Source organism: Ictalurus furcatus, chromosome 18 (assembly GCF_023375685.1).
Source record: "Ictalurus furcatus strain D&B chromosome 18, Billie_1.0, whole genome shotgun sequence".
Lineage (NCBI taxonomy): Eukaryota > Metazoa > Chordata > Actinopteri > Siluriformes > Ictaluridae > Ictalurus > Ictalurus furcatus.
The window spans coordinates 302054-316460 of NC_071272.1; the positions used below are offsets into that span (position 1 = coordinate 302054).

General features: G+C 40.1%; 2 protein-coding genes across 7 annotated transcripts in view; both read right to left on the bottom strand.

Moving 5' to 3' along the window:
• The window catches only part of rapgef6 (Rap guanine nucleotide exchange factor (GEF) 6), a 42326-nt gene extending 38191 nt beyond the window's left edge, over nt 1–4135 (bottom strand). The window contains exons 1-2 of one of the 2 annotated variants that reach the window (XM_053648681.1): nt 3434–4135; nt 470–535 (exon numbers count right to left, since the gene is read on the bottom strand). In XM_053648681.1, coding sequence (XP_053504656.1) covers nt 470–478 — 9 coding nt within the window. In that variant the 5' untranslated portion in view covers nt 479–535; nt 3434–4135. The remainder of the gene's footprint in view (nt 1–469; nt 536–3433) is intronic. The other variant, XM_053648679.1, reaches the window with a different exon arrangement.
• A 1902-nt stretch (nt 4136–6037) lies between these two features.
• Nucleotides 6038–14407, bottom strand: part of fnip1 (folliculin interacting protein 1) — a 28387-nt gene continuing 20017 nt past the window's right edge. For 2 of the 5 annotated variants that reach the window (XM_053648683.1, XM_053648682.1), the window contains exons 13-18: nt 13985–14154; nt 11554–12919; nt 11171–11336; nt 10040–10237; nt 9628–9743; nt 6038–9380 (exon numbers count right to left, since the gene is read on the bottom strand). In XM_053648683.1, the coding sequence (XP_053504658.1) occupies nt 9302–9380; nt 9628–9743; nt 10040–10237; nt 11171–11336; nt 11554–12919; nt 13985–14154 (2095 nt within the window). In that variant the 3' untranslated portion in view covers nt 6038–9301. The remainder of the gene's footprint in view (nt 9381–9627; nt 9744–10039; nt 10238–11170; nt 11337–11553; nt 12920–13984; nt 14155–14407) is intronic. The other 3 variants (XM_053648685.1, XM_053648686.1, XM_053648684.1) reach the window with 3 other exon arrangements.

A 14407-nucleotide genomic window follows, 5' to 3' on the forward strand; every position in this document is an offset into this window, starting at 1 on the left:
ATCATTTTAAAAAGTCTTAAACTTGTGACCTCGTATTGTTCCTAACATTCAGTGGATTGCATGTAGTTTTACTTCTAATTATTTTGAAGTTCTAGACAGTGGTAGCTCACCACTGGTCGCGAGTTCAAATCCTGCCGAGCTGCCACTGCTCGGCCCTGAGCGAGGGCCTTAAACCCTCAACTGCTCGCAAGTGTAAATGAGATGAATGTAAGTCGCTCTGGATAAGGGAGGGTGTCTGCCAAATGCCGTAAATGTAGACAGATAGAAACAAGAAATTCCACTTTCAGTTAAAATGAAACTTCATTCATCATCAAGGTCTTGCCCATGTGTTCTCAGACAGCTTTTATGAACTGAACAGTGGTAGATGAAAACTTTGGGTGCTATTGGAGGAAAAAAAATTACCGGCAATAAAATAAAACACATTCGCTAGAAATTAGCCATTACTGTACATACAGAGGACTCCACTCACCACAATCATTTCTGATGGTTCCAAACTGATGCACAGCCTGGTATTTCATCCAGATACTTGCCACAGCTGTAGAGAGAAAAGGAAAATAAGAGCAGCTACTGAGCAAAACATGTCTTATTGATCACGAGAGCTGCACAACATATATAATCATTATTAAAATATGCCTAATACTAATGTTGCTATATGCAAAGGGGAGCTCTTTCCAGAAAATGAAGGTGTAAATAAAACCTAAATCAACCTAGAACTGACAACTTGTGAAAATTTGAAGATGATGCTGGAGCTATGCTTAGCAGAACAGTCATAGGTGAACAGGGATTACAAGAGGAGGCTGAGCACACACCCCTGTGGGACACCAGTGTTGAGTGGGAGTGTGGAGGACTGTGGAGGCTGCCAATCCTGACCACCTGAGGTCTGCCCATCAGGAAGTCCAGAATCCAGTTACACATGTGACTGTTAATCCCAGATCCTTCAGCTTGACTATGAGTTTGGTAGGGATGTAATCAATAAACAGCATCAGCACATAGGCGTCTTCAAGCAGAGTGCATAGTCAATGCATTGTCATAGGATCTATTCGAGCAGTAAGCAAACTGGAATGGGTCCAAGGTCCATAGGGACAACATATTTTTATTGCACTCTCGCATTGAAATAAACAGACCGCTGCTTTCACCTCCATGTTGTGCTACGTTCCTGCTAATGTACAAATCTTTACATCAAATTAGACTGGTCCTTAAAGTGCATCATCTCGTAGAAGCAAAATATAAATAAAACTCTACCCAAAATATAGGATAAGTAAAAATAAAAATGCCATCAAGCAAATGAAAATATGCATCAAACATAACAATATGCAGCCGAATGAAAACAATTCAGGCGAATGCAGAAAAGTCGATATCAGAGTTTACAGGAGGAGAGACGCAGACAGATCACCCAACAGAGCGCTGCAGGGACGACGTCATTTCGTACCGGAACCCGGGAGTTATCATCACACCGGTTCCCTCCACAAAAACCCAACAGGATTTTCACACAGACTTTTGGATTATCGCAAAAAATAATCTCTGTGATCAACAAAAGTTTACAACACGAACACGTCCTGTCCATCAAGATCATTTTCACAAATGCACACAACGTTTATGAAGTCTGAAGCCTAAATACAATCTCCAGAAATAAACATCTAACCGTACGCAACAAACGAACTACACCACGGTCGCTCCACCTCAACGTCACCATCACCGAGCTTCCCACAACTTTTTAGATTTTATTCGGTGTTGCGTGTAACATCAGACCTCTAGACACGGCCGTGCGCAAACCCCATGATATTATAGGCCTACATAGTAAAGTTTATTTATTTAATTCTGATTGTTTAATCTAAATGTACTTGTAACTTGTTGCCTTTTCTTTGTTAAATTTGCAGATTACAGTGATGGAAGAAGTGAACCTGCTTTTTTCAAGAGGAGAAGTTGAAAAAAATGTAACTGTTTTTATAGTTACAATTTATCTTTTAATGATACAATATGTTCTTGCAAATTTTTATGTATGAAAAGGTTATCATGTTTTTTTATTAAATGATAATTATGGTTTTGAATGTCCTGTGATTCATGGCTTGTTATTTTATGTAAACAATGGATCAACAAAAACATGGATTGTGTGCTGATTATTTATTTATATAGACTGATTTGTTTTATTTATGATTAATCAAGCATGAATGTATGAATATTAAAAATAAATGTTGAAAATGTGGGTTAAGAGAACGTTATGGGAAGGTTCCGCAAAAACAAGGTTCTAGTTCCGTACAGAAATCTTCCCTGGCTAACCAAAAAACAAACCTTAAAAATGTGTGTTCTGGGAACCACAAACTAACATTCCCAGAACGTTCCAAAACCACAAATTGTTGGCTGGTTAATATTCACCCCCAGCCACTATCAGACTATCAGACTATCAGACAGCAACTTCGTCACACTGAAAATCTCGAATCAGTGTAAAATAGTATTTAATAAATAATGCATTAATGCACTATATAATAATGAGGAATGTATATCTTAGTGTTAAATAAACTATTCAATTATTAATTATATATCTATCTATCTATCTATCTATCACACACATGTTAAATGACCATTTTGGCTCTCCATACTCGCTGCTCCGTCTCGCGCACAGTTCCGTGTCTGACAGCGAGACCAAGGAACTCGGAGTCTGAGCGCGAGACCGCAGCAGCTGCGAACAGCGGAAGTGAAGACGGTGAGAACTGAAGCCGAGACACGAGAGAAGAAGAGAAGAGCTGCGTGCAAAAAGCAAAAAATGTGTAATAAAGGTATTGTCAAGAGTGGCTTTGAAAAACATGATGGATTTCTGTTCAACAGCCGGTCAGGTACCGGCGCTCTAATCCTGACTTTAGAAATAAATCCTTTTGATGCTCGGCGTTATATATTATATAAATATACATATACATACATATATACATATATACACACACACACACACACACACGTACAAACATACACATATATATGGCTATTTTATCTGCGCGTTTTATTCTATCAAGTTTATACGCTTACAGCACAACCGCTACCAACCTAAATTAATCTCATCATACATCAGTTAATGCTGATATCAGATTTGATGGCAGTCTGTTTGGAGTGAGATGTTTAGAGAGAGGTGTTTGGAGTGAGATGAGATGTTTAGAGTGAGGAGTGAGGTGTTTAGAGTGAGATGTGAGATGTTTGGAGTGAGATGTTTGGAGTGAGATGAGATGTTTAGAGTGAGGAGTGAGGTGTTTAGAGTGAGATGTGATATGTTTGGAGTGAGATGTTTGGAGTGAGATGTTTGGAGTGAGGTGTTTGGAGTGAGGTGTTTGGAGTGAGGTGTGATGTTTGGAGTGAGATGTTTAGAGTGAGGTGTGATGTTTGGAGTGAGATATGAGATGTTTGGAGTGAGATGTTTAGAGTGAGGTGTTTGGAGATGAGCTCCTACCTCTGTTCTTCCCCGTGGTGTGATGGGGTCGGGCGTGTGAACGCTGGCTGTAGTCAAAAAATCCATTGAGAATTGTTATTCAGCAGACATGGAGCTCCGAGATTTAAAACAAAACTGAAATCCCCGGTTTGTGATACTTTAAAAAGAGGAAACTTCCAGAGAGTCTTCCACACTGTCGATCACACTCAACACTGATTTTCCGGTCCGTAAGGAATTTTACTATTTAATATCGTGTATAAAAACTCGGTACTAAGTAAAGATTAGACAGAAGACCGCAGAGAGAGAGTTGAACCTGGCATGAACATTCTCCATGACTATCTCGGTTGAGTTAAATCGTGTACTTGTCCGTGATTGTTTAAATCCGAGAGGTCGGTTCCTCCGAGTCTCGAGTTTTCAAAGCAGTAGTTCTTGGAAACATCGTTCCGGTGTACCGAGAAAAACCGCCGCCGTCAAATACTGCTGCGAGATTCTCGCAGGTCTCACGTAAAACCTGTCACTGCTGAGAGATGACGCTGCAAAACTTTAAACTGTGTTTTAAACTGTGTTTTAATGTGTATACATCTGGTTATGTCGCTGTTTCTGCTGGTCGAAATCCAGACTCACAGAGGACAACTTCCTGACTGATACCGAGGGTTTGCCAGGCAGCACCATTTGAATAGCGGTGACGTCACAGATGCAGCTGGACTACTTTAAAGGTGAAGACACGCCCCCCCGCCCTTTCTTCTGGGTCAGTTTTATGTTGTGTCTAAGCCCCTGTTACAATGCTGAAGGAGTTTATTGTAAATTGAATGTCATCTTGTTGTAATATTGGTTTTCTTTGATTAAAAAAAGAGTAAAGCTTGTACTTGTAACTTAACCCAATTATCACATACTATTGCGTTTATTTTCGTCGCGCATGCGCAACCTTCTTCATCAACTTTTAACTGCGTCAACTATTTTCGACACACCGGAAACCCCTGAACCTCGTCACACGGGTTCCAGCCGAAGGGATTATTTTATCAATCTTTGAGTAAAGTTGTGTTTAAATGTTTGTGTTCGACAAAGTGAAGAAAACTTTTACAGAAGTTTCGGAAACGAATGTAACGTACAAAACGCGTTCTGGATGAAGACTCGTCAACAGACGTGGAAATAATTTTGCCTCCCTACTATGCCAATAATAATAATAATAATAATAATAATGTGAGCGCTAACCTGCCAGCTGATCACGGTTACGGTTGTGTTCAGACAGATCAGTCCATCCTACAGTCTGATCTGATCTGATCATTTACATGGCGGTATTTTTTGTCCTAATTGAACGATTACGTTTGTCTTAATTTATGGGTTTCTGTTGCCTCGCTTTATTTATTTATTTACTTACTTACTTACTTACTTATTTTTATTTAACAGGGACTCAAAAGAAAAGCCAAAATATCTCTGAGGCGCAGCTGCGATGCAGTTTTAACCACGCCCATTCCCATTTTCTTGAATGAAACTGATGGCAGACTTCCATTTTAAATGGCATCAAATTATCCATCCATCCATCCATCCATCTCTATACCGCTTTATCCTTCTCAGGGTCACGGGGGAACCTGGAGCCTATCCCAGGGAGCATCGGGCACGAGGCGGGGTCCCTAACCGATAAACACTTTATTTCCACTTTTCACGTTTTCATTGAGAATAAACGTCTTTCCGATCTGATATGTGATGGGAAAAGGAGAACAGTGAGTTCGGCAAAAGGCGGATTTGAACTCGGGTCAAAAGCTACTTTCAGGCACCACGCCCCCTACCGCGCCACGCCCCCTACAGCCTACACCACCGTAGACGATCAGTGGGTCGTGTCTTTTTTCCTCTTGTGTGGCCCAACCAGGTATTACCCTCCGTCTTCGGCAATATAAAAAAGAAAAGAAAAGAATTCTTTAAATTTTTTTCTGAAAAATTATATTATCAGGATTTTAAGAAAGATTGCTTTATGGGAACTTTTTTAGATACAGAAAGCAACAACTGTTCTGGAGGCAAATTGTGCCATTACAGAGGCACCAGAAAGTTGAGGTATCATAGGTGCTTTGAGATATATCTAGTCTGACAGAAAAGTAGTCCAATCAGGACTCGTTATCCAATCAGCTGCAGCGTTCTTTCAGAACGGAAGAGTGCAAGCCACCTTAGACCAGTAAGTGATGATGTAGTCTTTCCTTCCTGACAGCATAGACTGTACCAGCTGTCATCAACTGCCAGTTTATATTGAATAGTATGCTTGTTTTACAGGTTTGTAGAAGGATTGCAAACTCTTGGTTTACTGCAAGAGATGCAGAAGAAATCTGCACTTCTCCCCACATTGCAGCAACAGAAGAGCTATATATAAAACAAGACCATATGCAACTGGAAAGACTGGTTGTTGAAGGTATGTCATGTTTTTATGGAATGTTAGCCCTCTTGTATAGGAAAGTCATTTTTACTTGTACAGTGCTTTCAAAATGCATACATAAAAGCAGTTCTGTAGAAAAATAGCGCTTTAATGCTAGTGGTCCTCTGAAAGAGAAAACAGACCCATAAGCAATGACCTAGTTTGTTTTAGATCAGTTATAGTTCCAGATCAAATCTGGTTTAGATCAGCATTTTAGACTCATTCGTAATGGATGTATGAATTACTCAGACATGAAAGAAATCACATTTTTCTACTATTTCTACTCATTTAAAATAATGTTAGTTTTTTTATAAAGTGACTTTTTGTGTCCTGTTACTTATAGCAGAATTTAAAGTTCAATTTGAGAAGCAAGTCAGCATCTACTGTACATTGATCTTCACTCATATGCATTACTGTGTGACTTCAGTGGAGTTTCAGTACTTCTGACATAATCAAGGTAACACTTTACAAAAGGATGCACAAATAATATACTAGAGCCTAAAGTAATATGTGAGCTAAATGTAAATAAAGGCATGGACTTTATCATGAACTAATGAAGCACACCTTAGCTTTGATAATACGAAGTGTTAAATGAACAGACCTTTGCCAACATTCTAACCCTAAGTTGACTTCCTTGTTCTATCAAAACCCCCACCCCCGCCCCCGCCCCCACCCATCAAAATGATCAAACCACACGGAAATGTTTAACCTTGACTTTTATTGCACAATATTCCCATAAAATTGGGAAAGATTAAAATGAAGAAAGGCCATAACAAAAGATATGTACAAATGCATGACGAAGACTTAAGCAATATATACAATTTGTGTGAACCAAGACATGCTGTGCTAAATAATTTAAATATGATCACGTAGAAAGAATTAGATATAAATACACATTCAAGAAGACAAATGATAAATGCATCTCACACACTATTTTTAACTTGTAAAATAAAATAACCTACGCAAAGCCTCTTCTCTTTTCATGTTTTTTTCTCTCCATGTTTTGTTAAGACTCAGATGCATGGCCTTATTTCAGAGCAAAAAATCTGTCAAAATGAGTAAAAAACTAATACATTTGTTCGATACAGTTTTATAAAATTCCTTTTATAAGGTTATTTATATCACCCTTTTGTGGGTCCTTTTGGGCTGTCCAAGCACAGCATTATCAACAGACACATACGCTACATGATCAAAAGTTTGTGGACACCTGAGCATCACACCTATATGAGGGCCTTGCCCAAACTGTTGCACGAAGTTAGAAGCAAACAATTGTATATAGCGTGACCTCACTAATGCTCTTGTGGTTGAAATCCCCACAGCCAAATTCCAAAATCTAGCAGAAAGACTTCCCAGAAGAGTGAAGGTTATTAGAACAGCAGAAGGGGAGAAAAGCTGGAACAGGATGTTCAAAAGCACACATGGGTGTGATGGTCAGCTGTCCACAAACCTTTGTCCATATAGTGTATTTGCAATTTCATTTATTCAGAAGTAAACATAGTACAGTGGCTTCCAAGCTGAAGAAAGTTCACTGTATAACATCCCAGCACTTTCAAACACAAATGTATACAAATTCCTTTCGAACACATCACAGCATATTTTTTTATATTGCCTTCCTGAATGGAAGCAGAAAACGACTTCCCTTAGCCAGTAAAAATGCTCTGTGCAAATCACCCGCGATTATTTGAGGTAGTGCTGTACCGATGAGATTCTCCACCTCTTTTGCTGATTAACACCAAGACTGTGATTAATATGGTAAACAAAGAATATTTTCAGGTTTTAATTAAAAATGAACATAAATCAAAATAAACTGATTTCATTATCCACATGCTAATGTCAAATAGCCATCGATGCTTTTTTTTTTTTTTGTAAATCACCTTGTTGTCTATGGTATATCGTTTTTTGTTGTTTTTTTTGCTTTTGTGGTTATTTTCAGGGTAAAGGCCTAAAATAAATATAATCTATATATAAAAATACAAGTTTAAAGACTACGGTCTTTGAAATGAAAATAAAATCTGATATTTCCGGTCCTTTACTGGAATTTACAGGCCAAACTCCCAATTCCTCAAAACATTTCTAAGGCTTTTAGGGGTACTTTCACACGTGCAGCGTTCTGTCCATTTGGATCAGACCAGACCCTGGTGTTTTCCTCCTCAGTGTTCTGCTTTGCCGCAGTTGGGTTTTCAGAACACAACGAACAGTGAGACCGTATGACCCGAATCAAAGGACAGAGTTGAGCACTGCAGTAATGCAATATGTTCTGGATACAGATGTGGCCATTACAAATACACGTCAAAGGAAACGGGAGCCTATGATTTCATGCGGAATCACGCACATGCTGCGGGCCCAGGAAATACATGACTTGTTTGATGTACGAAAACAAAGTATGTTAATGTAACTCAATTCAATCACGTGGAACCGCTGTACAAATGTGAATTAAGTAAATTCAATGAGCTTTTTTCAGTGTGTGGACTTCTGTGTTCACTTTAAACCCGTGTTTTAAACAGCAAAACTTGTATTCTAAGAAAAGAACAAAAGTTTCCATTGGCAAGAAAGGAGAAGATGGAATTCATTCGACGTTATTTTGAGGAACTTTCTACAGTGGAAAAAAAAAAACCTTCTCAACACTAACACTAAACTGAGCTGAGCACTGAACCCCGGTCGCTGGCTAACAAAGCCTGCATGTTACCACTGCTTTACACAAGTTACATGGTCTAGCCACGTTCATTTAAATACTATAGTTATTGTACCTGTACTGTGTGACTTGATCACGCTCACTTTATATAATCAAATCTTGTACGTAGAAACGTGTTTAAATCAGGTTTATCATAAGTTTAGATGAGAAACGTAATATTTTTATGTGAACCATTCGACCACACATTCTATTATTTTATTGCACTGTGTCCAGCTACAGTATGTGGTTCCATGCGCCACCTGGTGGTTATTGTGTGAAGCACAACACATGATTTTAAATTCTGCAGAGTACCGCGTGATCACACGTGGCGAATCGTGTGAAACCGCATGAAAAAATGTGCATTCTTAAAGGCCACATCTGTATTTGGACTGACAGACAAAAAGATGTTATACAAAGATGATGCTGGATGTGATACACAAAGTGTTTTAAACTAGTTATAAATACAATTATCTAATCATTTACTCCGCACTGGCTTTAAATTCTCTGTGCTTGGGTGATATTTGTGATTTCTCCATGCACTTAGCAAAGGTTTGTTCACCTTTTTCCCTTCTTATATTTCTGACCAGTGAATTAAAGTTTTACAAGTACGCACCCCTACACACCCCTCAGCCAGTTTTTTTTTTTTTTTTGCTTTTATGTTTATGTGCAGTGTGAAATCAAACCAAACCAAATGAACCGAAAGTATCAATTTCACTCTGCTTCAGATGCAGCAAACAGAATAAAAGGTGCCCCAAAAGAGCCTGAACTGCTCCTGCCATGGGGGTGTGGGGACGTGTCCATAGATCTCAATTCCCTGCTACAGCAGGATCTGGGCCACATATGGAGAGTGTGTGCTTGCAATTGCTGCCAGCAAGGGCAGGTCACTGGACTCGATTCTGTGGGGGAAGAGAAGAGAAACGTTAAACCTGTTAGTCTACAGCTTGATTGTTGTCTAAAGACAGCAAAGACCTCAACATTACTGGCATCAAGAATTACACTAAATCACCACGGCTTCACAACTACATTTTTAAAAAGTGACGCAGTCTCAAACTGCCTAATGGGTCTATCAGAAAGACATCCGTTAGGCAAATTTTAGAAACATTATTTAAGTGACAACATTCAAGTCACAAAAAAGTGTATTACCCGAGAACCATGCCTAGCTCTTTGACATGCACCCTGGTCTGTCCTTTCAGGTATTCAGCAAGCATTTTGCTCTTGAAATAAAGCTCCTGGAGTCGGTCCTCTAGATGCATTATACACTGAAAGGCAAAGAGGGGGGGTGAATAATTCACAAGAAAATTAAGAACACCACACACCTTACACTGAGCCCCTCGTGAAATTAAGGGCTTTGTTTAATTTGGCTAGAAATACAGAGCATGCATCAAAAGTAGTAGGATGAGTCAGAAAGACAAATATTTGCGATCATATCAGTGTTATTTTAACCAAATAATGCTGGTGTAATGAAGGAAAAAAAGCTAGTGATGCCAATTAGCATGATGTCAACCAAATTTCAGTAGGACAACTAAAAGAAAGCAATGTAGGGAGGTGCACTCACAAAGTTGGGAGACAGGTTGAGACGGTAGAGCTGGTAAGTGGAGTTGAGCAGGTTGGATACAAGGTTTGATACCAGCACATCTTTTCCCAGCTTATTCTCTGTGCTGGGTCTCTGGCTACTGGCCACCTGCACTGTCCACCTGTCTGTGTCTGCAATAATGCAGACAGCCTCAGCTACAGGCTCATCCAACACAGGATGCTTCAAAGTAAGTGGAAGAGAGAGACTTTAAGACCATTGATCTCAACATCATAACCAAGAGACAATCTGCTGCTTTGACAACTTAGTTTAAAAATAAAAAGGAACAGAAATTCCCTAAGCACAATAAACATAAACGGGGTCTTTTTTTAACCTGGCCATTGTTCTTGGGTTTTAATCTTATTAAATACACGTTACATGACTGTAGCATGGATTTCGTTTCCATGGGCACTGGCAGAAATTCTGAACTAATACAAGTGCTACAAAATAAAATCGAGTATTACCATGAGGATTACATATGGTGACTGCACACATCAGCCAATACACCAATCAGCCATAACGTTAAAACCACCTGCCTAATATTGTGTAGGCCACCAAAACAGCTCTGATCCACTGAGGCATTGACTCCGCAAGACCCCTGAAGGTGCGCTGTGGAATCTGGCACCAAGACATTCGCAGTAAATCCTTTAAAGGGGTCTTATGAAAATGTTTTATGTTTTCCTTTTCCTTTAGTGTGTAAAGTATCGGATCACCGGTCGTCTTTCCTTGGACCACTGTTGGTAGGTATTAACCACTGCATACCGGGAACACCCCACAAGACATGCCATTTTGGAGATGCTCTGACCCAGTCGTCTAGCCATCGCAATTTGGCCCTTGTCTTTGTCGTTCAGATCCTTACACTTGCCCATTTTTCCTGCATCCAACACATCAACTTCAAAAACTGACTGTTCATTTGCTGCCCAATATATCCCATCCCTTGACAGGTGCCAGTGTAACTAGATGATCAATGTTATTCACTTCACCGGTCAGAGGTCTTAATGTTATGGCTGATCAGTGTCTATGCCAGATGTTTACCATATCTGGTGTCTAACCAGCGATTATCTTATAATAACCAAAATAAAACAATTTATTTAGAATGGTTTCATTCATATTCACCTGGACTGCATGGGCCAAGTCAGACCCAAGGCTTTGCCTCAGTTTGCTGTCATTGGGAATTCCATGCAGAACAAAGTCAGGTACATATGTAGGACAGTAACTGCCAAACAGTGATCTCCCGAAGTTAGCAATGCTCGATTTGGAGTAGTTTTCTGCCAGCTTTGCCCTGCCAAAACACACAATTATACCGCATCCGTTCGTGACAACTGCAGTTTGTTACTGCAAACTGGAAAGGCCAATAAGACACAGTAACTTATGTTTTTAAGTCATAAAATAATGGCTTTTTTATGTAAAAATTATTCTAAATGGCACAAAATATGCAATATATTACAAACACTCTTACAATAGAACATGTTCACCAAGACCCACAAAGTTTCACATACCCAGGGAATGGTACTTCCATCTCTTCTTGCCAGTCATTTTGGATTTCACTGAAGAACTGTGCATCTTGCTCTTGTCTGGGTATATCCTGTCCTGTGTCCTCACTTTCACTGTCTCCCAGGGCGCTGTCTGAACTCTCATTTCGTGGAATCTCCCACTCGTTCAGGGGGGACGTCTTCGTCCGTTCCCGCTCTTTCTCTAGGCCTGGTACACTGAGTGAAACTCTGATGCTTTTGTCCTGCTGAACAGAACAACATTTGGTACAGCAGCCCGTGTTGATGGGATGTGTGCTACAATTACAAGTTGCCTGTTCCCTGTGCTCACAAACCTGTTCATATGTCCTAATTAGGGATTTCGTCCAAGTCTCTTGCAAATTGTGTTTTTCAGCATCTGCAACCTCCTGTGAAACTGCTTTGGAGACATCGCCGATAGTCCTTGTTTCGACAGAGTTACCATCACAAAAATACTCATCAAACAGGTCCATGCACTCCTCGTGGGCACCTGGGTTAACGCAAGGAAGATTGCTAGCGACGTATGACAAGGTTTTAGCATCCTTGCTCTCGATTTGGTCCATTATTAGAGGCTTAGCCAGCGCAGTGCTACACTGCTGCTTTACGTGGCAACACTGCTGCTTTGGTTTTTCAGTGAAATGCATTTTGTGTTTCTTGAGCTCATCTTCAACCCTGTGTCTCTGGCTCTCCGAGTCGGACTCGGGTGACATGGACTCGCCAATCAGGAAGGTGACTCTAGTCCCGGGCTCCTCTTCTTCCTCATGCAGGAGAAAGGAGGCCAGTGTTGTACTTTTATCAGGTGGTTTCTTTTCCAGTGGGATCCCTGAAGACCGGACAATCTTTACAGACAACAAGCTGGGTGCCACGTCAGTCTCACACACATCCGAATGTCCTTGTAAATCTAGTAGAGGGGTATTGGTTACCAGTGAGGCAGAGCCCACATTCACCACTGTCTCTGTTAATGGGCTAACTAATGGGCTGCCAACCTCATGGCAGATCTGACGGTCACTCTGATCCTGAGCTGTGAGGACAGGAATAATCTGCTCCGTTTGCTGCTCTTCTTTCACGCCTGCTTCACTGCCCTCTGGGCTAGGCTTGTGCACAGTGACCAGCACATATTCTGACTCCTCAACCTCTCCACGGCGCAACGAGGTTGTAATAACTGATCCAGGCACAGCAAAAGCCTCCTCGTCCTGCTCGTCATTTCCAGTCTCTAGAGCATCCGTCTCTAATAGTTCTGAGCACCGTATGAAATAGGTGAGCACATAGAGGAGCCGCTGAACCAGTTCCTTTTGCCGCCCAACCAGCACTGTGCGCGAAAGACGGACCGGCGAGCCAATCGCACCATACAGGTCGCCTGTGGATAACCACATGTTAGTAGACATTAAGTAAGAATAGTACTAGCTATTCTACTAGATTTAGTAGAGGTGCACCTATATTAATTTTTACTGTATTTTTACAGTATTGTGCAATACTGACGGTTTTTATTCAAATAAAATGTTTACATAGGTTGCAATCAGTTTAAAACTAAATGATTGTATGTATAACATATGTAGAAGAATATAAACAGTATTGGATAGCTTGAATATAGCTAATACATGGGTCTAGTCACATCTAGGAACATAGAAATGATTACAGTGCCTTCTCTAAAACAAAGGGCACTAGACAGCTTTACTTCTGTGCAGAAAATGAAAATAGTGATGCAAATAATGATGGCTGACATGATTCAGATTAGTGGTCCTAACTGTGAAACTGACAGCAGATCCAAGCGTTTTAAGTTACGTCATGTCAGTGTACTTATAGTTTGAAGCATCTAATTAATTACCATGCGACCCAGTGAGTAGTATTCCTGCATTTACAGAATGCTTCACTAGCATGGCTTCTCTCGGTACGAGCATCGCTGGTATGTGAATGCTACTGATATGTTAATCTAGAAGTTATCAACAGTGTTGATTATTTGAATGTTTATCCTATTTTAAAACAGGTATTTTCTGTCTTCTTACACCGCCATCTTTCTCATGTTTGATCTAGTTATTGAGGACACATTTAAAATATTTGATCTGGTATATCTGTTATACTATTAGGCCGTTATCGTTAGATGGAGATGTTTGATGAATAATGTAGAATCTCTTAGCTATTTTATGTTTCATGCCAGTTAATGCACATGCATTACATTGTCTTTTTAGTTTTACCCTGTTCTCGGTCATTAAATTAAAGAAGGTGAATGGCTCATCTTCATAGAGTGGTGACTGGGAAAGGAGTTGGCTGGCTGTCATTACACAAAGGGTTGTAAAGGACAGTACATGGAGCAAGGTCTGTGACTGAGTGGCAAAACATCTGAGATGGCACTACAATTCCAGATGCACAGACATTCAACTTGCATGAATTTTTGTCTCAGTACAGATCATTTATATTTACTTACCAAGCTGAGCCCATAGGGGATTGTAGGGATGTGTCTTGGCCAGCATGTCCACACTTGTAGAGGAATGTTTTTCCAGAAAAATCTTGATGGGCGGCTGGCCGTTGGGCATGACGGTAGGCACCCAAGCCAGATGGTTCGTGAGCACAGCTGTTAGAAGAGCAGGAACAAACCTAGAGTGGAACCAATGGCAAATATGATGAGATACAACGTTCTTTAGAGTACGGGTTCCTTGCACACTTTTCATTCATCAAATTTAAAAAAGGCAGAATTGTGGGATTTTGAAGTTTGTTTTTTTTTTTTTTTAAATTACCGCTATTTTAACTGGTCAGCCAGTTACGCCTGTTACAGTTACAAATACGTGTTTAATTTTAAGAGTCTCAGGCACCCTTTTTTTTCTTAGAAATGTTGTCTTGGGTGTTTATG